Source organism: Pyricularia pennisetigena (assembly GCF_004337985.1).
Source record: "Pyricularia pennisetigena strain Br36 chromosome 4 map unlocalized Pyricularia_pennisetigena_Br36_Scf_11, whole genome shotgun sequence".
In the NCBI taxonomy this organism is placed as follows: domain Eukaryota; kingdom Fungi; phylum Ascomycota; class Sordariomycetes; order Magnaporthales; family Pyriculariaceae; genus Pyricularia; species Pyricularia pennisetigena.
The window spans coordinates 105,384-131,503 of NW_021940923.1; the positions used below are offsets into that span (position 1 = coordinate 105,384).

General features: G+C 53.7%; 8 protein-coding genes across 8 annotated transcripts; 6 read left to right on the plus strand and 2 right to left on the minus strand.

Moving 5' to 3' along the window:
* Positions 1-3,312: 3,312 nt before the first annotated feature.
* PpBr36_10671 (uncharacterized protein) lies at positions 3,313-5,085 on the plus strand (the record flags this gene model as incomplete). The annotated part of the gene is made up of 1 exon (XM_029897780.1): positions 3,313-5,085. The coding sequence occupies one exon, from the start codon at positions 3,313-3,315 to the stop codon at positions 5,083-5,085; it is 1,773 nt and encodes a 590-aa protein (XP_029743718.1).
* Positions 5,086-7,346: 2,261 nt separating this feature from the next.
* Positions 7,347-8,837, plus strand: PpBr36_10672 (uncharacterized protein; the record flags this gene model as incomplete). Its single annotated transcript, XM_029897781.1, has 1 exon — positions 7,347-8,837. The coding sequence occupies one exon, from the start codon at positions 7,347-7,349 to the stop codon at positions 8,835-8,837; it is 1,491 nt and encodes a 496-aa protein (XP_029743794.1).
* A 691-nt stretch (positions 8,838-9,528) lies between these two features.
* PpBr36_10673 (uncharacterized protein) lies at positions 9,529-11,013 on the plus strand (the record flags this gene model as incomplete). Its single annotated transcript, XM_029897782.1, has 1 exon — positions 9,529-11,013. One exon carries the CDS (start codon positions 9,529-9,531, stop codon positions 11,011-11,013), a length of 1,485 nt encoding a protein of 494 aa, XP_029743795.1.
* A 476-nt stretch (positions 11,014-11,489) lies between these two features.
* PpBr36_10674 (uncharacterized protein) lies at positions 11,490-12,913 on the minus strand (the record flags this gene model as incomplete). The annotated part of the gene is made up of 3 exons (XM_029897783.1): positions 11,490-11,934; positions 12,050-12,145; positions 12,261-12,913. The coding sequence occupies 3 exons, from the start codon at positions 12,911-12,913 to the stop codon at positions 11,490-11,492; spliced, it is 1,194 nt and encodes a 397-aa protein (XP_029743790.1).
* A 2,276-nt stretch (positions 12,914-15,189) lies between these two features.
* On the plus strand, positions 15,190-16,627 carry PpBr36_10675 (uncharacterized protein; the record flags this gene model as incomplete). Its single annotated transcript, XM_029897784.1, has 2 exons — positions 15,190-15,386; positions 15,664-16,627. 2 exons carry the CDS (start codon positions 15,190-15,192, stop codon positions 16,625-16,627), a joined length of 1,161 nt encoding a protein of 386 aa, XP_029743791.1.
* A 1,368-nt stretch (positions 16,628-17,995) lies between these two features.
* Positions 17,996-18,803, plus strand: PpBr36_10676 (uncharacterized protein; the record flags this gene model as incomplete). Its single annotated transcript, XM_029897785.1, has 2 exons — positions 17,996-18,216; positions 18,317-18,803. 2 exons carry the CDS (start codon positions 17,996-17,998, stop codon positions 18,801-18,803), a joined length of 708 nt encoding a protein of 235 aa, XP_029743792.1.
* A 2,766-nt stretch (positions 18,804-21,569) lies between these two features.
* Positions 21,570-21,982, plus strand: PpBr36_10677 (uncharacterized protein; the record flags this gene model as incomplete). Its single annotated transcript, XM_029897786.1, has 2 exons — positions 21,570-21,702; positions 21,783-21,982. The coding sequence occupies 2 exons, from the start codon at positions 21,570-21,572 to the stop codon at positions 21,980-21,982; spliced, it is 333 nt and encodes a 110-aa protein (XP_029743793.1).
* Positions 21,983-22,433: 451 nt separating this feature from the next.
* PpBr36_10678 (uncharacterized protein) lies at positions 22,434-25,129 on the minus strand (the record flags this gene model as incomplete). The annotated part of the gene is made up of 7 exons (XM_029897787.1): positions 22,434-23,343; positions 23,425-23,538; positions 23,633-23,738; positions 23,841-24,108; positions 24,216-24,299; positions 24,402-24,865; positions 24,958-25,129. 7 exons carry the CDS (start codon positions 25,127-25,129, stop codon positions 22,434-22,436), a joined length of 2,118 nt encoding a protein of 705 aa, XP_029743796.1.
* Between the last annotated feature and the right edge of the window lie 991 nt (positions 25,130-26,120).

Sequence of the window (26,120 nt, forward strand, 5' to 3'; positions counted from 1 at the left end):
TCATGGCCTGGCTCGAGCCAAAGCTAGATTTTCTTTGTTTGCGAATTACATTGGCAGCTCTAGCTTCCAAGTGGGATCTAATTGACCCGAGCCCATTTCGTTTACGAATTGCAAGCTTGCTACGACGCGCCACGCTATTGTAATTTGGGTTGGAATTTATCTACTCATAGATAGGACTCGAAGGGTTCGGTTCAGGCCCGCGATTGCACGCATACGGAAAGGAGCGGCCTCGCGTCCGCTCCCCGCGCCTGTCAAAGCCATCAGGCGAGCGAAAATTCCAGGGATCATGAGAGAGAAAAGAGTTATACAAGGGCATCTTAAACCGAGGATCATCTTGGACAAAACAATGCACGCCCGACACCGCATTGCATTGCTTGCATGGCCGAACAAGTGACACATACAACCAGAAACGGGGGCGATCCATCCGCCTAGTGTACTATGAGACCCCTGACATGCGCCTGCAACCCTCACCAATTCTGGAGACCCACCTTCCCGAAAACGACAAACCACGGAGCCTGAGCCTTGAGGTAGGAAAGGCGACAGCGAATCCCCCCGGATACTCGGTCTGTCGAACTGATCTGGAAGCTTTTTCTTTGTCGCTTTGTGGGTATCAAATCTGTGTGCAGCGCAGGAGCAGCAGCAGCAGCAGTCAGTAGAGTTTTTTTTTGTCTTTTTTGTTGAAACACCCCGACATGCCAATCGCCTCCTGACTCGCGAATTGCTCAAACTTTCGCTAGAGAAACCTGCCAACTTGTCTTCTGCTGTCTTGTGCCACGTAAATTACTGTGATGTCAATACTGTCTTCGCTTTACCCCTCATCGCCACCTTGCCTCTGTTTTACCGCTCATAGGCGGCAATACTTGGAGATCTTGTCCAGCCCGCCCATCAATTCGCTGCACGGGCTTGACGGATGTGATGGAGATAAACATCATTGGTCACCTTTTAATTTAGCGGGAAAAGTGGGCAATCTGCAATACCGATTCCGTACAGCGCCGGTAGGGTAGCGCAGCGCAACAACCAATTTGCCAAGCACAAATAAGGACGCTCTGTGGCTTGTCCTGCCAGCCCATGGACTGATTTGGGCCCCGTGTGCGCGTCTGACAGATCGTGCGTGGCTCTTCCTCGTTCTGCCCTGTTATTCTTAGCACACCAAACCTCAATCACGGAATTTTTGGGGGGGAGGCTTTGCGAGTCAGAGTGGTCAATAACAGGAGCCCGTCCCCTTAGTGTACTGTACGTACGGTAGTCACTGTATTTATTTACTGTCATCATTTTCCTACTGGACTGGGTTGGCCCAGCTTCAGAGAGGCATCCACCGCGAGCTGACAAGTGTGTTTGTTTTCTTTTTCTATTCTCGCTTCCTTTGTCTTATTCTCTCGATACCGCAAGCAAGCTCAAGCCAGGCGCCGCATCCCACCAACAAAGCAAGACGACAGCGATCGACGGGCGCCCGACAGAAGCACCGCGCCTGGTTTGGTTACATGCAGCACGTACACGCAGGGGACACTTGATCGCAGGAAAAGGTGATGACCTCTGCACCCAATCACAGACCCTGAAGACAAAGTGGCCCACACACCATGCTGCCAATTAGAGAGCTCTCCTATCCGCTAAAGGCGCCAGATCCCTGCAAGCTGGTCTACCCCTTGTTCCGTCTTCTGGGGCAAGGAGTGGCTGCTCGCCTGTGCTTGCCTACTTTTCCGCGACTGGACTAGTCTGGGAGAGAGTAAAAACACGCACCAAAACGGGTGGCCAAAGTAAGAAATCAATTGAGCAGATTCCATATATCACGAACGCAAACAAATCCGAGTAAAAATGCGATAAATTTGCAGATGTGCAATGTATATGACATATCAACTCAAGATGGAATTACAAGGACGACATGCATTCCCGATTGCAAGCAAGTACCGGGTCGAGACGGGCCTTTCTTTGGACACTTTTGCGACAAGATTGGACCAAGTTCCGTCTGTTTAGCTGTTTTCAACGCTCCCCCCGGTCCGATCGAGAGGAAACCAGGGTCCCCACTTTGCAGTGACTGGTAGGAAGCCTGCAGAGGGGCGTCCAATCCCACAACCCGCACGGCCACAAGCTCCATCCCGTCCCGTGCATTTTCTCTTTTCTTTCGCCCTTCTCCTCCTCGTGTGCATTCAAAGCTTTTGGCTTTTCTCCTCGTTCTCTCTCTCTCGTCGTTGCATTACCAACACACCGCCCTTCCTTTTTTCTTTCTTCCTTCCTTTCCGTCTTTGAATTCGGTTGTCGTTGTCGCAGCTCCTACCACTGGTTGTCCATTGTGACTCTGAAAAAATTATCGTTCTGTCATTCGAAAAACAAAAAAAAAAAACCCCATCAAAAAAGACAAAAAAAGGAGGAAAATCTCGGCTCAACCGCAACCAGCAAGGAACCCAGACACTGCCTGCGCACCCACATCTGCACGCACAGCATCGCCACACCAAAAATTCCACTCACCGTCTTCGACAAACAGACTGCTAGAAAGCCCACAGGAAATTGAAAAAAAAAAAAACTCAAAACTCGCACTCTACCTAATTTTGTGTACTCTATCCCGGCATCGCACTCCTTTTTCAGTTTCGGTATCATACTTTTTCAATTCAACGGTCTTCCGACTTGATCGACCAACAGCACATAATTTCCCCGGCCATCTCGACTCGGACATACGCAACTCTCTTCTGGAGAAAGATACCCGGGTTTCAGTTCCTTCCTGCAATTACAAGACCTGGTCGCGACGGTGCTTTCTTTGTTCAAAAGGTAAGCAGAAACTTGAAATCGCTGCTATTTGGACGCGTCTTTGTCGGTGTCGCTACATGTTGGGCTTCAATGACGCTGACCTTTCACCTGCCCGTGCCCGCAGACAAAGCTTGCTCCTGCCGTCTGGATCGGCCAACCCGAGACCAAAATCTGCCACTCTTTCAACCAAATCACCGACCACGATCCTTCGTTATACCCCTCGGCTTCTAGACAAGATTGATTAATCTGCTTTCTCGATATCCCAACAGCCCATTTCACCATTCTTCTTCTGTCAGATACTCTTTTTTTGGATTCATCTATCCTCTTTTTCTTCCTTACTCCCAGAGAGATAGACTTTGGTACGCACGAAACCAGCAAACGGCTCGAGATCGATTCTTCAGTCTGTGGACGTCAACCAACATAATTTTGAACGCATTGGGACAGTTTTTTTTAGGTCATTTTATCGGTTTAATTCGGTCCTTTGCCTCGGGTCATCTGGAACTCGACAGCTTCATTTTACCTCGTTGAAACAATCTTGGTTCTTTTCTCTCAACTTCGTCTCTTCCCAACGCAATGGACGCCATCGCCGCTATGCCTCAGCCTACCGGTTTCGACGGTCAAGCCTTGTCTGCTCGTGCTGGTGGGCTCGCGTCGCGCCGCGGAGGCCAGGGAGTAAAGCCCCTGACTTTCGACCAGAACCTTGCCCCCGGAGCTGTCGAGCCCGCTGCACCTACTCCTCGCACCACGGCGCGTGCTCACCTTCTCGCTGGTCTGCGAACTGCGCCTAAGAGTGCCACCGCTGCGACTTTCGCCCAATCCGGTACTGTCAATGCTGGCCCCATTGGGCAAAACAGAAACTCTCTTCTTGGACATGAGTCTCTGTACAATGGTCCCAAGACGTCTGTTCCCTGCTTTGCCCAGCAGCAGGGACAGAAGACTACTCTTGACTTCGCTGAGCTTCAGCAGCAGCGTCTCCAAGAGCAGCAACAGCAGCAGCAACAGCAGCAGCGCCTTCAGGAGCAGCAGCTTTATCTTCAGCGCCAGCAGGAGGAGCAGCTCCTTCAGCAACAGCAGCAGCAGCAGCAACAGCGTGCTGCCGAGCAGCGACGCCTCCAGCAGCAGCAACTTTACACCGCTGACCAAATTCTTGCTCCTCCCGAGATCCGCATTGAGGAGCAGAGTCCCGAGCACATGGACCCGGCCGTGTATGCCAACTTGGTCTCCACCAACCTGTACCTCGCTCAGCAGCAGCAGCGTCTCCAGCAGCAGCTGATGACTCTTCAGGCCGCCCAGCAGCAATTCCAGACTATGAACATCAGCGGTGGCCAAAGCTACCATGCTGCTTACCAGCAGCAGCAACTGCAACAGCAACAGGCACAGTTGATGCAGCAGCAGGCCATGATTAATGGTATCCAGACGGCCCAGGGAACCATTTACGCCATGTACGACCCCGTGACTGGCCAGCCTTCCTACTACCTCAACCAGTCGCCTCAGGTCCAGAATCAGTACGGTGAGCAGTATGGATATCAGGCCACCCCCCGTGTCCAGGTCTCGCCTCCTCCGGCCGAGTCGCACATGAACGGCTACCGCAACTCGTCCCCTCCCCGCCGATTCCAGTCCCCTGGCGGTGAGGACCACACTCCTCTTCCGCCTCCCAGCGCCAACGCCTTCCGTCGCGGCCACAAGAAGTCGACATCCGTGTCTAACGGTCAGGGTGGACTTTCCGTAGCCGTCAACGAGTCCAGCCCCAAGTCGGCTGGGCCCAAGACGGCCAACTTCCCACTCACCCCAGGCGGCTATGGGCCTGGTCAGGCACGTGCGGGCGAGCACCCAATCCGCCAGCCCAACGGACCTCCCTCGTTCGATGAGCTCCGCACGAAGCCGACTTCGAAGCACGAGGGCAGCAAGAACTTTGCGGGCCGAGCCAGACGCTCGGCGCTCAGCAACCTGGTCCGTGCTGGCATTACGCGCACCCAGGCCAGGAGCCCTGGCTCATCCGGCAGCATTAGCCCGATTTCGGAGTCGGCCGAGGAGATGCCGACGCCCCTTACCGAGGACGATGACTCTGTTTCGGGTTCGGGTAGTCTTAACGGAGACGACGACGTCGACTGCCACCCACCCAGCTCGCGAACCTCGACCGGCAGCTGGGGCGCCATCGGCAGCAACAGGCCGGCATCCAAGGCCGCAGACACAGTTAGCATTGCTAGCGACTCGGACAGCGTCAGTGGAGGAGGATCATTTGCGAGCATGTTCAAGGTGGCTGGGAAGCAGGCTGGTCTGGAGGGGACTGCGCCTCGCAAAACACCCATGTTGGTCCTGAACCGCGCTGGTGCTGTGGCCAGGTAAACCAACATGGAAACAAAAAGAACCTAGATGAGAAAGTGTTGACTGCTTCGCTCATCTGGTTCCTTTTTTTCATGTCTCTCTTAGCATTCGTCTTCGGTCATTTGTAGTCTCGCTTTTGTTTCGCAATTTAACGAAAATGGAGTTTTTATCTCGCGGGTGGTTTTGGCTTTTTGCAGATTGCTTTCTTGTAACTTTTGGCTTTTTAAACTTCATCCCCTCATTGCATGCCTACTTTTTACGTCTTCTGATCAATTCATGGCAAATGGCCATGTTTGGTTGTTTTTACATAACGTAATTAACGAACATGGTATTTCAGCCCTTTCTTCTTTTCTTCTTTTTATATCCTTGGAGGTTATTCGTCGTGGTAGCGATGGTGGTTACGATTGATTTACTTTCGTTTGGCTTCTTTGGACGCCTGAAGCTCCTGTTTTTGTCTTGGACGTCGAGGCCCTGGGCCTTTGGGCTATATCGAGGATTATAAGCATGGCCTCTGATGCTTGGAGTCTTTGGGCTGCGAACTACCATGAAGGAACATGACTTTACTTCAACAAACTCGAAGATGACGAATAGTCACTGACAGTCTTGCATATAGATGGGTTGCTTACACCCACTTTTATCCAAGTTCAATCAGAATGAGACTTTGGACATGTTGGATGATCGCTTATTTATGCGCAACTGTATTGTACACATGATGTGATGATTTGCCGTAGAAATCGACGTAGAGGTATCCAGACTAGCTATTTCCACCCAAACTCCCGGGTGTACAGCGAACTACCACGTGTGGTAAATGCCAGAAAGGTAACGGAACCGGGAGCCCGGGTTCGATCTCGCATGTTGTTCAAGTTCATCCGATCAACGACCCAGCTGAGTTCAGGGCCATGTGGGCAGGAGGAAGACTGACCAGACTAATCTGATGTAGTGAAAATTACCTAAAGACAGACGCAGCCTTACGTACACGCAGTCTCCTTGAAGCAGAGCAGAGACGGTAGATCGCTGGGTGTAATTTTGAAGGTCATTCAAGGGGTCCTTGATGTAGTATTTATTACCAATGTTAGGTAATTATTTGTCCCTCTGGCTGGGCATTTGAAAGCCAAGAAGAGGAATACCCCAAGCATATTTTATTTTGCACATTTGATATTACACAGCGTTCCCAACAGGGCCAGATTATGGTCGAGATTTTGGGACTCCATCTCTCCTATTTCGAGCCGATAAACCCGTTGTTGCTTTTCTGGGCGCCATGTTTGGATGGCATTCAAACCAGTAAAGTGGGGGTTCGGAGCAGCACATCCAGCCCCACCTTGCCCATGTTTATCCCTGACGATTGATGCGACCCTGTTTTCGACCAGGCAAAATGGGTATTAAAACGGTCGGTCGGTGTTGCTCAGGCGTTGAACCCTGAAGATAAAAAAAAAAATCGGTCGACTTTGGTCAGATTCTCGTTGCTTTGTCGTCTTTTAGTCCGCTGATTTAACCAGCTGAATTGGTTCAGCAAAGTAGCTTGTGATGAGCAGAAAAGATTGGCTTCGCGGTTAAATTGCCTTTACTTCTTTCAACGTGCAGCTAATTGTCACCCCCGCCGATTCGACGCTGCTGATAAGGGACGACCCTCAATGCTCCCGCGTTAATTCGGGCTGTCTTTCAAGTCCGGAGGTCCCATGACCCATCCTCCCGGTGGGAAACGTCACGTCATCTGGTCGGCAAACACGGCTACAGCAACAAATTGATTTGACTGCGAATTGCGAAACCTTATTTCCAGGGCGACTTTTACGGTAATCTGGTCTTCTGTTACATTTTTTGAGCAGCACGCCCACTGCTCACCTAAGCGGAATACATTCACCACGCTGTCCTTGATCAAGAGCCTTGAGTCTCTGGGAATTCCTACCTGAACAACTACTGCACGCCACAGACCACTACTGCACGCCACAGACCACTACTGCGCATTCATGGACGGCCCGTGATCTGATGATAGCCACACACAGGCGAATGTCACCACCGCCTTAGCCAACTGCCGATCCCTCTCGACCCCGAGCTCCGTGTCGATCCCTCCCTGTCAACCATCTACCTACCTGCCAGTGGCCTCTGGGCTGTTTGTCAAATTGCCGCCGCCGTCATAGCTTTTACTCATCCAATTGAGCAGCCTAGCGCCGGGTCGCACCGCACCGCACCGAACCACGTCGCACCGCACCCAGCCACATAATACAGGCACATTCGGCAAAACTGCTCCGTGCCCTACCTGCTGGTATTACACAGGCGCATACCTGATGGACGACCGCCGACCTGCTTTCCTCCGGCCCACAGATGGTCGCTCCGGCACACCACTCCTCTACAAACCCGACCGGGACTCGACCGAGCCGGCCTCGACGCTCTCTGTAGACGCCGATCGCGGCCGCAGCGGGTTCAACAATCCACACCGTCGGCCCTCCCCGAATTTACCACACACGCCGACGACACCACGGTCGACAATGCCGACACTCTCACGTCGGAGCACGATGCGGTCGCAGTCGCCGCCGTCCAGCGCGGCGGTGCAGGCGGCGCGTCGCAAGTACACATACGCAGGCATATTCCTCGTCGTGAGCCTGCTCAGCTTCACCATCCAGACGGAGCTGGCGTGGTACGTGCAGCAGGCTGGCTGGGCCAAGCCCTATTGCATGCTTTACCTGACACACGGCTCATGGGCGTTCCTGTGGCCCATCCAGCTGCTCATCCTGCGCATCCAGAAGCGCGACGTGCCATGGCCCGTGTTTTGGCGCCGTCACGTCTGGCTCGTCCGCACTACGGCCATAATGGTGGAACGCCACGACCTGGACCTGCCCAGGGGCTACGGCGAGAGGAACCACAGCCCGTGGCGGTATATGGTGCGAACCACGGCGGGCATCACATCGGCTCTGACGATCGCCGGGCTCAGCTGGTACATCGCGGTCAACATGACCACTCCCAGCGACTTGACAGCCATCTACAACTGCAGCGCCTTCTTTGCCTACGCCTTCAGCGTACCTCTGCTCAAGGAGAAGCTGCGACTGGGCAAGAGCGTCGCCGTCGCGATCGCCATCGCCGGCGTGCTGGTGGTGGCCTACGGCGATGGCAACGGTGTCAGCACCCCGCCGCCGCCGCCGCCGCCGTCGGGCGAGGTCGAGGTCGGCGGGCATGTCGTATCCTCGCGGGCCATGGGAGGTGGCTCATCAGATCCCGCAACGCGATTCGTCGGCAACGTTGTCATTGGTGCCGGCTCGGTCCTCTACGGCCTGTACGAAGTCCTGTACAAGCGCTTTGCGTGCCCGCCCGACGGCTGCTCGCCCAACCGTGGCATGATCTTTGCCAACACGTTCGGCTCGCTGATCGGCCTGTTCACGCTGAGCGTGCTGTGGATCCCGCTGCCGCTGCTGCACATCACGGGGGTGGAGACGTTTGAGCTGCCGACGGGTCGGGTGGCCTGGTACCTGTTTGTCAGCGTCGTCATGAATGCGACCTTTGCCGGGTCTTTCCTGGTGCTCATCAGCCTGACCAGCCCCGTGCTGAGCAGCGTGGCCAGCCTGCTCACCATATTCACCGTCGCGCTGGCCGACTGGTTCGTCAAGCGGCAGCCTCTGGGTGGGGCGGCGATCATGGGCGGCGGGCTGATCGTCGTTGCGTTCCTGATGCTAAGTTATAGCAGCTACAGGGAGATGGAAGAGGAAGAGGCCAGGAAGAAGATGATGGACACGAGCGGGAGTGAGAGCGACGAGGACGAGGATGAGGACGAGGAAGATGTCTGAGACGGATTCCTTGACTAGACTTTTTTTTTCTTGTATTTCTTTTGTTCATGATTGTTCACTACAGTGGCTTTCTACATTTGCCCATCATTTTCGGTACACGGTGCGTTATACACGACAGGGCTTTAGATTCTGCATATATGCAGACATTATAGAAGGGAGACTAGGAGGTGCTCTTTACAGGGGTGGAGAAATCTGCTTCGGGTTCTTTGCTGTTCAAATGGATTGGACTTTTGTTTGTTGCCCGCAAGTGGGTGGTGTTGGTCGAGACTTTTTGTTCTGCTTCATTCTTCATTCATACGATAGATGGCATTCGAGGAGTTTTGGGTATAATCGGGCACTGAGTCAGCATAGCACATTACACGGCATTCTCCTTGGAAATCTATACAGACAGCCCATTCTCATACTTGTAAACATTTCAATATACGTATGGTTTTCAGCTCGAGTTGATTGCACAGGTTGTCTTGTTTGCTGTTGAAGGTATCACGTGCCCGCGAAGAAGGGTTCAGCCCCACTCGGGTACAGATTAAGGTTACGGCGACGAGGTTCCACCCCCGCGTTTCGTCCACAGCTGTTGTCAGTGGAATGCTACCTACCCACCGAGGCAGCGATAAACCAAAGCCTTTCCATCAGAGATTCCTATCGCTTCGATCCTTTCCGTTCCGACACGGCTCAGCTCCCATTCCGATATCAAATGGAGACGCAGGCAGTTCTCCCACAGACGTCTCTATCGGAACTTCCGAATGAACTGCTGTCCCACATCCTAGGCTTCCTCGACTCTCGTCCACTTTCCGAGAGCCGTCTACATGATGTAACACCGCCTTATGGTAAACATGGTCGCGTCGACAGTGCAGCGCTCAAGAGTTGCTCGCTGGTCAACAGACGCTGGCGTGCCGCTGTCCTGCCCCTACTATTTCGCCACGTTCAATGGCCCGTCGCCCGCGAAGTACTCCTCGGCCTCGAAGACGACGGCGACCCTGTGGCTTCCATTCCTACACTTGACTTCATCCGCTCCCATAACCTCCAATACCATGTTCGGACTTTTTCAATGCTGGTGGAAGACAACGTGGCATCCAATGCGGGATTTAGAGATGCAGCAGAGAGCCCTCAAGGGCAAACACATGGGAGCGGCAGCGATTCGACCGAGTGGACTACATACAATCAAGACTACAACTGGTTCTGGGACGCAGTGTTTGAGCTGGTGAACCCGTTGCGCTTCACCATAGTTACAACCCCGCAAATGCTTGCTCTCCTCTTTGCCCGGTCAATATACGTCGGCGATTCGTGGAGCTTTGGCCCTCAGTTGCACGTACTATCCTTGTCTCGAGAGAGCCGTCGAGCCAAAGCCGGATCATCGGGAGAATACACGGCACTGTCAAGCGGCAGTACAAACCCCACACCAGAACCAGCGTCTGGGCCCTACCCGACCACATCTCCAAAGACGACCCTCAAGCACATTCCCTGCACGCTATTCACCGCGCGCCCTTGGACGAAGCTCCTCCTGAATGAGGGGCCTTCGGTGCGCGTCTATAGTTCGTACGAGTTTTTCCTCAAGCGTCCGCCCTCCATTCTCGGCGCCCTGCTCGGATGCGAGAGGTACCCCAACGATCAGCCCCTCATCCCGCCATCGGTTTCTGACCTATCGTACGTCGCGGCCTTCCCTCTCTCGACGCACGTGGGGACGCTGGTGCGGAACCTGCCGGTCCTGGAACGGCTCTTTGTGCAGCTTGTGCCACGCGAGGGCCGGCACGACGTGCTGGGCGACCCCGTGCTGATGCGGAACGTCGACCCGTCAGACCTCTGGACGGAACGCAACAGCGCTTACCAGCTCTTCATCGGCGCTATACTACGCGGGCTGTGGAGCGAGAACTGGAACTCGCTCCGTGTGTTTGAGAGCGGCGACAGCGCGGACCAGGAAGCGTGGGAGCTGGCGTCGCAGTACGTCGAGATGTCGGGGTCGGATTGGCGGGTCGCAGGAGAGGGGATCTTTGTGAAGGGTAGGGAAGAAGAGGACGAGGATGAGGATGGTGGCGAAGCAGATCAGGAGGAAGAGGAGGACGACGACGAGGATCAAGATCCTTATGGTGATGACGAAGAGGACGAAGTCGGTTCCTTTGCGAACTCACCCTTCATGTCAGTTTTCTCCTCTTCTTTGCTCCATTCTACTCACGGATCTTGATGCTTGCTAACATTACCGCAAAGGAGGGGGCAGTTGATACGGATGTCTTTCAATGGGATTTCGCAGTTGCCCGTTCCAAGTCGGTGGCTTTATCGATAGATCTGTCAGAGCCGCTTTATTTGCTCGCGGTTCTTGCGACAGTCGTTTGCAGGCCGAGACCGAAGCCTGGCACTGTCACTGATTTTGCTGCTGAGCAGCCTGGAGTCAAGCACTTTTGTTCAAGTTAATCGTACAAGGTCGATATGTAAACACATGTACCATGATATGTAAACAAACATGCCCCATAAGAGGCGCAATTCTGATGCGTGAGGGGATGGGTATCGAGGCTATATAAAGGTAAAGTAGGTACACAAGGGGACAAGGTAAATAGGTTAAGGTGGTGCTGGTCGCTAACTCCCTGGCTCGTTAATTTCTTTTTTTCTTGTTATCGGTCATGCCTCCCATGTAAAATGCACTGATGCTCAGTCCTGCCGACATCAACGCTGTATCGAGATTTCTGTCGTCCTCAGAATGCCGCCTTCTGCGGTTCCTTGCAGGATGAACTCCTCACTCTGCGAATCCATCCCCTTGGAAGCCGACGACGAACCCAGCTGCGCCCCGTGCTGCTGCTGCTGTTGCTGCTGCTGCTGCCTCAGGGCCTCGGCACCGCCCACGGCACCGGCGTGGAACGAGCCGACGCCTCCGCCGAGCATCTGCCTGCTGTGGCGGCTCAGCTCGATGGCGGTGTCGTCGTTGTCGGTCTGGTTGATGTAGCCCCTCTTGGATCGGGACCTGTTGTTGCCCTTGCTGTCAAAGTACATGGCGCCGCTGCTGTTGCCGTAGCTTCGGGGCTTGACGGTGCTGCCGAGGTGGAGGACGCGGCCGAGGAGGGGCTTGAGGGTCGGGGCGCAGGCGGCTATGATTCCCGTGTTGAGTTGGAGGCTGTGGGTTTGAGAGAGTAACGGAGGGGGGGAAGGTTAGAAAAAAAGTGAGTTTGTTTTTTTGGGTAGGGAAAGTATGGCTCTGGGAAAAGTGAGTGGTGTGTACATATACTTACAAGGCCCAGAACTGTACGCCATGCATAAAGGCGCTGTCTCGGTCGCCGGCGTGTTTTATCTGGTATGTTGCCTTGAGAATTCCCATGACGACGGCACTAGACAACCAAAGAAGAAATAGACGGAAAGTAGTTAGAGAGGAAGGGGGGCCCCAAGTCGACAAAAAAAAAAAAGAAGTGTAGATGTTGGACGGGATATGGATAGAAAACCTACACCAGGCCCAGGCTCAGTACGATGCAAAGATAGATCTTGGTCTTCTTCTTCATCTGCAGCATCCAGATGACCGGGATGGGCAGGGCGGCAAAGGCGACGTCGGTAAACATGTTGACGGCGGTGTGGATCAGACCAAACATGACAAAGAGCTTGACGTCGTAGCACCTCGGGTTGATACTCTTGTCCCAGTAGCCGTGGACGGGGTCGCAGAAGAAGATGAGGGTGCCCCAGGCGTAGATGGTGACGGCGGCCGTCAGGGCAAGGAAGCCGTAGAGGGTGTTGGTGTAGGCCCTGTGGCCGCCGCCCAGCTTGAGCAGCGACAGGGCGATGGAGACCTTGAGGACGGAGATGCCGCCCGTGTTGTTGATGATGCTCTGGAAGAAGCCGTACTTTGCGTACTGCAGACGCATCGCCGGCGTGATGGCCTCAAAGTGCCTGCCCAGTCCGTTCTGCGCCTGGACGCCGTGCGTCGCCATGCCGACGGTCGCGCACGCCGCCGCCGCCACCATGAAGTAGTCGTCCAGGCCCGGCGACTTGACCACCACCAGGCGCGTGTACATGCGCAGGCAGACGCTGAAGATGGCGAGCGCGTAAAACGTGCACATGACGCCCATCAGCCACTCGGTGTTGCTTTCCTCGGCTCGGGACGACATTGTGGGTGTCGACTTTCTTTTTGTGCGAGTTCACTGTATATATATGGGGGGAGGGATGCTTGTAAGCCAAGCCTGGCAGGGAGATGGGGAAACGATCGATCGGCTGCTATCACATCTCACATAGAAGAAGGACAAAAAAGAAAAATGACGTTAAACGGTCCAGGTGATATAAGATCGGGGGCGGCTATATCTGCATAAAATAAAAGAAAAACGACCACCCCAAGGTATTTGCGACGGGACGGGAACCTCAATTGCAGTGATGTGGGTGATTTTGACGGGCGTGCCGCAGTGCAACAACGGCCTGCATACTCCACCCTCATGATCGACGAGCATATTACGATTCCTCCATAAAATCTAGCCCTTCCCGTCTTTTTCTAGACCAGTTAGACACAACGGGGAAAGAAAAAAATTGCTTAAACCCCTGAAGCTCCCCCTCACACGGCTGGCCGGTCATGTTGAAAGCTTTGTGGACAAGAGAATCTGGATTCGTGACTGGGGGAGGACCGGCCATGGTTTATCTCCGAAAACGAAGTTTCAGGGGGCCTCCGATGCCTGTTCAAACCGCTCGCTCAGCTCTGCAATAGGGTGCAGGTGTTGGCCGCGGGGTTTTGCTACCAGGAGACATGCCAAGGCACACGGGAAAGCAATGTGTTTGGCTAGGGGGGGTTTGGGTTGGGTACCGAGAAGAACGGAAATGGTGGCATGATTTAGGGCAAAGATGCCGACTTGGATGGCATGTAATTAGCGGGAAATATCAAGCTAGCTTCTCGTTGGTGCTGTCGTTTCCCAAGCAGCAGATAGTGTACCTGGTCTAGTGTATTGTAACAGTAACATGTAGTCATGTACTTGTGTATTCTAGATGCAAATCTGAGAGATGAAAAAAAAGGGGTTTGATATTTGCCAGCTAAAGTGGCAAACAAACCCTCACGAAAACAGAAAAAAAAATTATGGCGAACCTGCAGCAAATGCATGCACATGCTGCAGAATATCGGATATTTCGTGCTACCAACTTGGCTAAAGATGCGATATGGCATGTCATAAATACAAAAGGTGTGTGTGTGTGTGTGTGTGTGTGTGTGTGAGTGGAGAGTTGACCGGATCAGACACCGGTCGGCGTATTATCCAGAGGCGGCAAGGGCGGTTGAAAAGAGTTCTGCGGCGGAAGCCCTGGCGAAGTCAGCAATGGGCCAATAAGGCGGCAACGGCGGAATCAAACTCCGGAGATGCTTGGCGGTTTGCGGAGTGATTGACACAATGGGAAGCCGACCACTGGAGAGAGCTTTTCAGTCTTGGCTGCCATCTTTTTCGACAATTGCATTCCCATGCATAACACGTAACAAAAACACCACAAGCGCGGAGATGAAGCCAGGTTTGTGGGTTTCCCCTACAGCACCAAGAGACTTGGCACATGAACATATCAAAACCACCTTCTTTAACGAGATGGCCCATCACTTTCACCCATCCACAGCTGCTGTTGAAGGTGTGGCCTGTCGTAGAAAAAAAAAAAAGCCCTGCTCGGCAAGATCAAGAAACCACGTTCACAATATGCACATTGCACACCAACAACAACACGCTAGCAACATTGGCATGTCATGGCGCATTGAAACAAGATGGCTCATCATCAAGAGGTGGCTGGTTTGACGGAATAATTGACCGTATCGCCACGGGTATCGGACATGTTCACACCCTCACACTCGAACGACTTTACTACATGCAGACTAGCAGGACTGCATACTATATACTTTGTCGTCAACTCCCGCAACCCACTTTCAGCTGGTTGGTTTGATGACGTCTGGGTTCCCTGAGTGGAGCTTCCAATCTGCCGGTTACCACATGCCTTCATCTCTATACTATTATTGTGTCGCCGCCCCCTTTTTTTTTCATAGGCACTATTGACAGTCTGACATTGCCGAGCGGCTAGATAGAGAAACCAACGCCTTCTTGGGGGCCGGCTGATACGACGTGCCTAGGCTGGAGGCAAGGGAACAAGAGGGGAAACAAGGAGTAGAGGCAGGGCAAGGTAATGCTGCAAGTGAGAGTCCTTGTGCATCTTTTATTTATTCATCCTTTTACAACGAACGGAATCCCCTGTTTTTTTCAAACGTTCTTTTTGTTCTTCATTGCTTCTGCATCTGTCTTTGCCTGCTTGCTGTGTGGCCTGTTTGCTGCTCGTCATTCGTTCGCCCTCAAGTTGCTTCTTTTGTTTTCCCCCCGCACTGCAGAAGGGTCCGAGCAAACAAAAACAGCAACACCCATCACAGCCTTGGACGGAAACAATGCATGTCGACATCCCCAGCGTCCTAGCGGGATTTGCCTGCCTTGCAAGCGCCGTGTCCGGGACCGCCCTCCCGCCCGCGTCTTCGGCAGAGAAGCTCCTAGCTTCGTTGCAGAAGCAGGCCGTCGCGGCTTTGAAGGAGAGGGGAGCAGGTGCGAACGGATGCACAGTCGAGAATGCCGCTGTTAGGCGTGATTGGTGAGTGATTGAGAGCGGGTGGGAGTATTTTTTTTTTTTTTTTTTTTTTCTGGTCCAACGTTGCTTCGTCGCCACCTCTTAGACATCAACCCACACCACCACCACGACGATCCCAAGACAACAACCTCCCCTAGCGTGCGGGGAACGTCGTTTTGGGGATTTTGCATCGGGCGTCCTTTTGCGTCCGTGCTTTCCCCTTTGCACACCCTCTTTCTTTTTTATCGGTTCTAGTAGTACTAGTAGATAGTAAGTAGTAAGTACTAACAAAACAAAACAGGGCCAAGTTGAGCAAGAAAGAGCGCAAAGAGTACATCCGCGCCGTGCAGTGCCTCCGCTCGGCCCCCGCCAAAGGAGAGGCTTCCTTTGCGCCCGGGGCCAAGACGCGGTTCGACGACTTTGTGGCGGTCCACATTAACAACACGCTGACGATCCACGGCACGGGCAACTTCCTGACGTGGCACCGGTACATCACCTGGGCGTACGAGAAGGCGCTCCGCGACGAGTGCGGGTACAAGGGGACGCAGCCGTACTGGAACTGGTTCCACCGGGCCGACGACATGACCAAGTCGCCCGTGTTTGACGGGTCCGACACGTCGCTGGGCGGCAACGGCGAGTTCAAGGCGCACAACGGCACCCTGGGTGGCGGCGGCGCCATCTTCATCCCGCCGGGCCAGGGCGGCGGCTGCGTGACCGAGGGCCCGTTTGTCAACTTGTCCGCCAACATCGGGCCCGTGCGCCCGGGCATGGACGGGCTGCTGCCCTCGCCCACGGGACCGCTGGGGCCGAACCCGCGCTGCCTGTCGCGGGACCTGAGCAACGTGGTGTCGCGCACCTACTTTACGCACGCGAACCTGCACAACCTGACGCTCGGCGCGGCGTCGGCGTCCATCGCCCTGATGCAGCTCGAGTTCCAGGGCCGGTTCGGCGATGGGTTCCTGGGCATGCACGGCGCCGGCCACTTTGGCGTGGGCGGCGAGGCGAGCGACCTCTTCTCGTCCATCAACGACCCGTCCTTTTACATGCACCACTCCATGGTCGACTTTGTCTACTGGATCTGGCAGGCTCTGCACCCGGACCAGGCCGGCGACGTTGCCGGCACCATCACGGTCAACAACGACCCGCCCAGCAGGGCCACGAGGAAGGACGACCTGCTGAAGATGGGCGTCACGGCCCAGGACAGGCCCATTTCCGACCTGTTGGATACGCTGGGGGGCACGCCGGGATGCTATATTTTTGAATGAAGGCGGAGAGGTTTGTATTGTGTTGGGGGGTGGGTTGGGGCTTGTAAATAATATGTACATATTATTGTCAGGGTTTTTTCCTTCTGGCCCTCGTCTCTGATCCAAACTTTGCCTAGATGCGTGTGATAAAAAACAAAAGTTCCATGAACAGTGTCCAAGCGCTCACGAAAATCTTGGTTCTGTACTTTTTTTTTTCCCAGGTACGTGGATCATTTGTGGTGTCATGTGGCAATGACTGTGGCAATGACTGTTTGTTTTACGCTTGATTGCTTACAGGACTGCTCCAAGGTGTTTTACAGCAAGTGGTTCGTCCCCATCCGATGCCGGTATCCGAGTATGGTCGTACCATTCCCTGTTTGCACGAGTAATGCCCCCGTTAGCCTAGCCACATTGCAAGACGGGGCGGCCTCAACGAAGTGTTTCCCTTTTTTCTTTTTCTTTTTTTTTTTTTTTCTTGTCCTTTGCGCGTCCACAAGACAGGCAGAAATTTCGCTTCAATTGATAAAGATACCAGCAGATGGATGCTGGGACTCAACGAAGCTGTGTCGACGCCAAGAAGAAATAAAACACTAAAGCACCCATCCAGAGATTGTCCGACATGCATCGCATGAACCTTTATCAGCGAGTCAGGGGAAGGCGAGATTCGACGGCAGGGGCAAAACGCAGCCAAGAATGTTAGGGTCCCGAGGCTCCCTCCCTTGGAACGGAGAAATGCGGAGACGAGCCCCGTGCAGCCCTCCAACGCTTACGACGTTAGGCGGGACCTTCCAATCTCGTTAATGAGGGTCGGCCGGATGGATACCTGTCGTCACCTGCGCTGGGACAAGTGGTTGGTTTAAGTGGGCAGAGGGGGCAAAATGATAGTAGTACTGTACTACAGTACTTGGTGGTTGGTGGTAAGTGGTAGGTGGTAGGTGGTAGGTGGTAGGTGTCATCTCATCTCTTCCCTCCCAAAATCAAGTTGTGCACGAGCGTCGATGGACCTTTTGATCCCAGCCAAGTCCAACTTTGATCAAAAAGGGAATAACACTAGCGCCCTGCTGGCCCTGTTGTACGCTCCCGGACGTCCCTCCAAGAGAGATTGCGTCCCACCAATAAATGCATCGACATTCGGCACATGTGCCGGAGCCCGTACATCGGGTGGCACATCGCGAAATGGGCAGTATCAGTAGCAGCAGCAGTGCCCTTTCTGCATCTGCATAAAACCAGCCGACAATTCCCATCTTGCATCGGGCATCTAGGGTGATGTTGGACTCATCCCGCTGACAGCCCCAAGACTACCCGCTGCCCACCCGCGAGTTCAACCTTGTCGCCAGGAGCCGAACCCCCCCAGCCATCCAGTCCGAAACCAAGTCCCTTTAGGAAAAGATGCTTCCCAAGATCTTCACCCTCCTGGCCACCGCCGTCTCGGTCGTGTCAGCCGGACCCATCGCGGCTCGGGACGTCATCAACCACGATGCTGTCGTCGGCTTCCCGCAGTCCGTGCCCAACACCAACGCCGGCCAGAACATGCTCCGCTTCAAGCCGTGGCTCAAGGTTTTCAGCGGCTGCGTGCCGTTCCCTGCGGTGGACCAATGGGGCAACACTGGGTAGGTCGTTTTATGTCTTGTTTCTTTTTTCTTTCTCGCCTCATATGAATTCCTTGACAAAAAAAAAAAACAAAAACTAACACCGCATACCAACCAACAGCGGCGGCCTCAAGACGTCCGGCGGCTCCTCGTCCGGCTGCTCCAAGAACCTCGGCCAGGTCTACGCGCGGGCGGGCACGCAGGCTGGACGCGGCGCCATCATGTACTCGTGGTACATGCCCAAGGACTCGCCGTCGCCCGGCATGGGCCACCGCCACGACTGGGAGAACGTCATCATCTGGCTCGACGACGTCAACAGCCCCAACGCCCGCATCATTGGCGCCTCGGCCTCGGGCCACGGCGGCTACGACACGAGGGACAGCATCGCCACGGACGGCGACCGGGCCCTGATCCGCTACTTTAGCAACTGGCCCCTCAACCACCAGATGGGCTACACCGGCGACAGGGGCGGCGAGCAGCCCCTCGTCAGCTGGGACACCATGACCCAGGCCGCCCGGAACGCCCTCGAGTGGACCGACTTTGGCGCCGCTGGTGTGCCGTTCAAGGATGGCAGCTTCCAGAGCAACCTGGCCAAGGTTTTCAACTGAGCCTTCCTTGGCTTGTTTTGTTGAATGAAGCGCTTCCTCAAATTTCTGTAGTATATATTTATTTGGCTCTTGTATCTATCTATCTTTTATTGCTTAATGACTATTATTTCGTCTTTGCCCTCTAATCTCAATCGCTTGCATCCAAACATGGCCCGTGCCAGGTCTCAGCCCAGAAAAGCAGAAAATCCTCCCCCGCATGGATCCCTGATATCATCTTTGACGATCTTTGCCTACCGTGGTGCAATCGCCCGACACCCTGCCACGCTATTGAGCGTGTCGAGTAATTTGCCGACGGATGAGGAAGGTAAACACGGTTAAAGTAGGAAATAATATTGCATGTTATAGCAGTCAAATTCCTGCTGCTAAAAGAAGCTGCCTTGTGATCGGCAAGCCACGTTGCCCGTTTCCTATCGCCTATCCTCTCCCAAAAAGGAAATTTCCAAAGGAGCTTTCGCCGTAAAGCCAGGCATGTAGCGCAATCCAATCTGGTGTCGAGATGTGCAAACATGATTGCGGCAAGAAAAAGAAAAGAAAACCTGGGGCGCAGATTGGTACAAGCCCCTAGTAGTCTGGGCATCCTCCGAGGACATGTATTTAGAATGTATATGATTCTCCTCTCTGCCGACAAGCTCTTCTGCGATACGCTGAGCATATACGAGGCATCGTTGTTGTGTATCAACACAATTGACAATATCTCGAGCATGGCGAAGAGTCTCGATTCATCAACTCGTTGAAAGCAGGTTGACATTTCCGATCCATGGCGCACAGGACTTCAACCCAGTTGTTGTAACGGGATTCCTTGGGGGTGAAGACCCTCCATATAAGCCTGCCAAGGTCTCGAAACTCCCAAATCATCAAAGCATCGACCAAGAATTCAAACAGCTTGACCCAGGCCAAGGAGCCTGGTCAGCTTTATGATCCCAAGGAGAACCCTCATCTAGATATGCATTAAACACCCATTAGTTCAAGACCTGGTCTAAAGCAAAGAGCCTCTAATGAAAATTGATACTTCACTTGAGACAAGCATGCCTCTGCCGAGTCTAGAGCTGGCCAATGGTCAACCAAAAGCGACGGTGCCTCCTTCGTAATTTTTTGCTGCTCCAATATGGGCCAGGGGACCAAGTCCGCCCCAATGAGAAACTTCCAGTTAATCCCCAAGGCGTCGGAAATATCATACTTTGGTCTCACCCCCGCCAGGCAACCAAGCTTCTCTATCTGCCCAGTTTCGAACAGATACCGCCCGTACTGGCCTTGGATGTACCTGTTGTCTAAGCGGTGAGCCAGGTGTTGCTCGAGCCAGCTGAAAATCAACTGGAACTTGCCGAGTCTCCGGGAGTCGCGAAAACTTGACGAGGCTGTCTCTCAGATCGTCCACTACAGGAACTTGTATGCGTTTCGTCTGCAGCCCTCTCGAGTCTGCCTTTCTGTCACCACCGACAGCGATAAGCTCCTCGGAGGAATTATCCGTGTTCAGCTCTCTAATCCACGAGACGAACTTTTGCTTTTCAATGCGTAGCGCTTGAATTTGAGTCCTGTTGCATTTTCTTCATCAACTGTCTGTCGAAGCCTGAAGAGTAGAACGTGGCGGCAGCGTCGCGCAGATCTGGCCGTGCAAATGACACATCATGGGCCGCGGTGTAACAGGCAATGAAACAACCTGCACCAAAGCCAGCTCGAAGATATTGCAAAGGGGCTGGACAAGGCAATGCAGATGGATAAACTCGACCGGGCTCCTGTGAAGATTCCAGTGTGGAATTCTCTGGACAGCCCACTCAAGATTTGTTCCTCCACAGTTCCATTCCAAATCCGAGCAGATTGAAACCCACCCGCTTGCATGGTTACGCGGATACAAAGTAACCACCTCCTTACCAAGACTTCCCGCGCTTATGAAAACAGAGCCCCCACGCTTTAAGCTTCCGGCTCTGTAAGCAACAACACACCAACACCTTGGGAGGAGGTCCTGTTCCGCAACGGCTCGGTCGGACATTTTAGCCGTTTCCCCAGGTATAAGCCAGGGATTTAGTTGTTTGGTGAGTAAGACTCAGACCACCACCCTCTTTTGACTTGCGCGTGTCCACACCCATACGACCCAACCCTGGGCAGTAAACCATCTGTAGCAGCGTCGTCACCTTTCAACATGTTATGTGTGGCTCAGCGAGCCGGGTTTACCGAAAGAGGAAGCATGTTTCTGCATGCCTCATTGGACGTAGTGCTGACGATTCGACGAATTAGACCAACATCCAGACTTCAACGTTGCTTGCAAGTTGCAACCATCGAGACCTCTGCTTAATCAAGAATCATTCAGTCTCGTGCTGACTGACAGCGCCCTTTTCGTGAGCTCTGTCATCAATCCAGATGCTCTGTCATCAGTTCAGAATCCCCGGTGAGGCATCAAATTCAAACTAAGCACCCCGCCGCATGAGGTAGTTGTCTGGCGGTGTGCAGCTTCACCGACTGCGACGAATTCAGGTCAGGTGAGGCTTTTTTCAGAGGTGATTCAGTCAGATTTTGACTGTCGAGTCTCGTTCGCCTGGTCTCAACGCGCGGCGATGGTGGTCAGAAATAGAAATGATACGAAGCGGCGGCTACCAAACCGAAGATGGGCCATCAAAGAAGGAAATCGTGTATAAATAGGGAGAAACACTCTCCACTGCGAGCAACTCTATTGTTTGCATCATCAAGCTCATTGTAAGCTCATTGTCACCGTCAACCCTCTCAGAGACAGCTTGCTCACCAAACCAACCATCAACACTCAAAGTCGCCAAAATGGTCAAGATCTTTGCCATCGCCACCGCCGCCATCGCCCTCGTGGGCCAGGTCGCCGCTCAGGACCCTCCGGTTGGGCCGACTTGCAGCCCGGGCCAGATCTACTGTGGCTTCCGACTGCTTGACGGCGTCTGTAAGTTTGCTGGCCACCAGTTTTTGTTCATCACGTCACGTCCAGACGAGAAAAGGCTGACCCCCCCCACGACACACCAGCCGGCCCGTTCTGGCGGCCACGCATCGAGGCTATCCGCCCGCCCGTCCCGAGCCCCGACGACTCCACTTTCCGCTGCGTGACGCCGACCACCGTCGAGCTGGTGCAGCTGTGCACGGCCCTGCCGGGTAACCAGCGGTGCCAGCCCAACAGCAGCAACAAGTGCACCGGTCCTTTCGATGACTGCTGCGCTCCGGCTTAGAGAGCTGGCAAGATTTGCAGGGACAACCCCATGGACCTCGTTTTCCTAGCAAATGTAGTTTGAGTGCGTCTTTTACTTCTAGTCACTCTTTTGAGCTTGTTAAACTCGTCTTGAATAAAAAAAAGTTGGCCAACAATCAAAAGATCTCGACTGCTGTTTGATGCATAATTAATGTGCTGGCACTGCTGGGTGGGCATGCGCACAAGATTCTGAGAGTTCAAGGGCACACACACACCGAGCATGATACTGTGTTTATATACCTCAAGTATTGCAAAACGAGACTAGTCTAGATGCTAAACGCTAACGAGTGACGGGTGAATGTCGCACAAACTGGCTAATCTTTTTTTTGTCTCTTTTTTTTTTTTCATCTATAAACCACGACAAAACCAAAAACCAACAGCATGCTAGCGGTCAAAGCTCTCCAAATCACGGGCTTCATCTGACGTCTTGTTCACTCCAGCGAGGCGGTGGCTACGCCAAACCTCTGGCTGATTACAACAAAAGATGCCGCCGCCAGGCAGGGTGTGAAATTTTTACCGCGCGACTCGGGGTCGAAGACGTGTTCCAAATGGCCTTGTATCTTGGGCCAGTCGAGGAAGCCGACGGCGTCGACGTTTTCCTTGGTCAGGAGCCGCTTGAGAAGCTGGTGGATGGGCCCCCCGGGGCCGTACATGTTTGACGCCATGAAGCTGTGCTTGGGTCGGGTGTAGATCTCGTCGGTGACGAAGGGCCTGGCCGCCTCGCGCAGGATGAGCTTTTCTCGGAACTTGGTGATGAGCTCCTGGCCGTCGTTGGTCCTGAAGATGGTCTCGCCGCTGTTCAGGTCGGAGCCCCCCGGGAAGTATCCGTTCTTGACGCTGGGCGGTAGCCGGGTCGAAAGTTCAAGCACCTTGTGGTCCAGGATGGGCGGCCGACCCTCGATGCTGTTGGCCATCTCTGTCCGGTCGCCGTTCAGAGGGATGACCAGGTTGCTGAGGATGATCTTGTGGTTGAAGTAGACTGAGGAGTTGAGCGGATGCCACTTCTCCCGGATGCTATCCAGGGTGCTCTGGTCCAGGCAGTCCAGCACGTTGTTTATCCTCCGGTCGATGTTGTACCTGGCGAGGAGTTTGGGGTGGAGAAGGTGCACGCCGCCGGCGTTATCAAAAAGGAACGGCGTGCTCGCATGGTTCATCCTGTCCCACGTCTCGGGCTTGACCTCCTTTAGCAGCTGGGGCAGCTCGGGACTGTTCAAGGCCGCCCACAGGTTGAACATTTGTTCGCGAACTGGACCACGCAGCTTGTCGATATCTCTGTTCATTGCTGCGTCGGGCCGCGAGTAGTCTGGCTCCGTGACCAGGTCCGGGAGCACCCAAGGATATCTATTCCGTGGTCAGCGAAGCTAGCACGCCCTGGGAAAAGGGCTGGACAGAGAGATAGATAAACAAGCAAATCCAACCTACCCGGCAAACGTCTCATCGGCACCTTCACCTGTCAAGATGACGGTGATGCCGCTCTCGCGAGCGAGTCGGGACAAGGCAACCTTGGCGCAAATCGAGAGGTTGGCCATCGTCTGTCTTGGAATCGGTCAGCCCTGACGCGTCCTGGCCGTACGTTATTTCATAGCGGCAGGCACATGGGGCATATGCGCGCGCGTAAGAAATGACCTACTCGCAAAACCAACATGCGTCCTCAAACGTCGAGGCCAAAAGCTCCTCATCCGCATTTAGCGTCTTTTCCTTTACCCCCAGGAACTTGGCCGTCCTGCTCGCAATAGCTGCAACCCAACGATATCAGCATCTGGTCTAGTCAATGCCCTGACTAATTTTTTTTTTTTTTCCTTTCTTTCGTTCCAAGACGCGAAACAGAGAAAACTCACCAGCCTCATTGTACACCGAATCGCCCTTGTCGCTGTTCACGGCGATGGTGAAGGTGGTCATTCGTTCCGATGCTTTCTGGCTGCCCGCCGTGACGCCCTCCTCGTCGATGAGCTTCTTTGCAATGCCCGCGACGAGCGACGAGTCGAGACCGCCCGATAGATAGATGCCCACCGGCACGTCGGCTCGAAGCCGGAGCCGCACGGCATTGACCAGTTCTGCACGCAGCTCCTCGACCATTTCTTCCATGGACCGGTTGTCGACTTTGGTCTATGTCAGGCAGGGCCCATGGGTGGTGTCAGGTCAGCAAGGTGGGCCGGGTCATAGTCTCATATATTTGCAAAATATCCCTCCCTCGCACACGTAGATTGACGTACCTTGTCGGGAAAATCAAAATCCCAGTATTTGGAATGGGTCATGGTTCCATCCCTAGTGACCCTCATGTAGAATCCAGGTTCAATCTAGAAGAGCAAATCAGCATTAGTAAAAGTAGTAGACAAGTCATGTTTTTTTTTCTTTTTTTTTTTTTTTTTTTTCTTAGGCATCTGCGTCAGTAACATTACCCTGTTGACACCCTTGAAAATGGTGTTGGGGCCGATCTGGGTTATGCCCATTGCGATCTTTTCCACGGCCCACTCCGGCTTCCAGCCCATGCCCAAAAACCCCTTGATCTCCGAGGCGAACCACAACTCGTCCTGGACGACGGTGTAAAACAGCGGCTTGATGCCGCACCGGTCGCGGCAGGCAAAGACCTCGCCGGAGCGGTCGTCGTAGATGACCATGGAAAACTCCCCGCGGCAGTGCTCCAGGAACGCCGGGGCGCCGTATCGCTGGTACAAGGCGACGACCACTTCCGAGTCGCTGTGGCCCTTGAACCTGTAGCCGGCGTCGACGCACTCCTGGCGGAGGCGGTCGTGGTCGTAGATCTCGCCGTTGATCACGGCATGGATGTGTCCTTGGTCGTCGTGCAGGGGCTGGTTTCCCTCGGCCGAGAGATCAATGATGGTGAGCCGGGCATGCGCGAGCCCTTTTGTTATTTGTTTTTTAGCCAAAAGAGAAAAAAAAAAGTCCAGCGTCGTCCAGTGTGTGAACTAAAGGCGGTTCAGGGTTGATACATACCAACTCTTGCCGTCGGGTCAATCCAGATTCCCCGAGCGTCCGGGCCGCGGTGCGCCATGAAATCGAGGCTTTTGGAAAGCCTGCTTTCCTTGTCGGCCCTCGTCGCTGCCGCGTGTCCGTTGGTCTCCGCATCATGGCGACATAACGACACGATAACCGATGCGCCGCACATTTTTGACAAGGAGATGGGCAGGCCAAAGTTGCTGAGTTGCCAGAAGTTGTATGCGATATATGCTCAGCTATATTTGGGTAGAGTCGGTGTACCAAGGCCTGGCGAGGCGTAAAAAAAAGAGCAGAGGAGGTCCAAAGTTTATATACATGTTCATTTGCTTTCCCATCAAATGGTGGAAATGGAATCGGCCCAAGAGCGCCACCGGTTTCGACAAATCGGGGTTGAACATCTCCCCCGAAACAGAACGGATTTCGGCCATCAAGTGTTCTGAAGACCGGTAAAGCGACTATAAAACTCGGACATGACATGTATGTAATTTACGTAAAGGGACAAAAAAGTACCGAACCAAAATCACCCACCGCTGCTTGTTCTGCTCACCCCGCAGCTTCCGTGGTCGTAAGAGGGGATCGGAATCGGGAGTATTGAGCCTTTGCCGAGCATCGAGGCTGGCCCTGTAAACTCTTCATGGCGGTTTTCTGGTCCTTATTTACAGTAGATTGGTTCGACGTACGTAGTAGCTGAGCTTGCAACTTGCGATCGCCAAGACGGGGTATCCCCAGTCAACCGCTGTTGTCTCCCCCACTGTTTCCCGTTCCCTGGTCTCTTGGGTACCTACACAAATATCAATCAGTAAACTCATTCACCTCGGTCACTCGCTGTTGGTGTTGGTTTTGGTGTGGACCGTATTTTGACGGCTGCCAACGTGGCATCGGCCGTATTGTTGTTTCCCGACGGTAGGAATTCGTTTCTAACCCAATCCTCACGATCCTTGTCCATGTCGCTGCAATTTGTCGAAAAGACTCGTCACAAATCGTATAAACTCATGTTATTTATTATGCATTATCGTATCCAAACAAAAAGCTCGCTGGGGTATCGACAGTCCGCATCTCTCTCTCTCTCTCTCTCTCTCTCTCTCTCTCTCTCTCTCTCTCTCTCTCCCTCTCTGTTCTTGGCACAATCCCTCCCGAATTAAACTTTTTCTTTCGGCTTG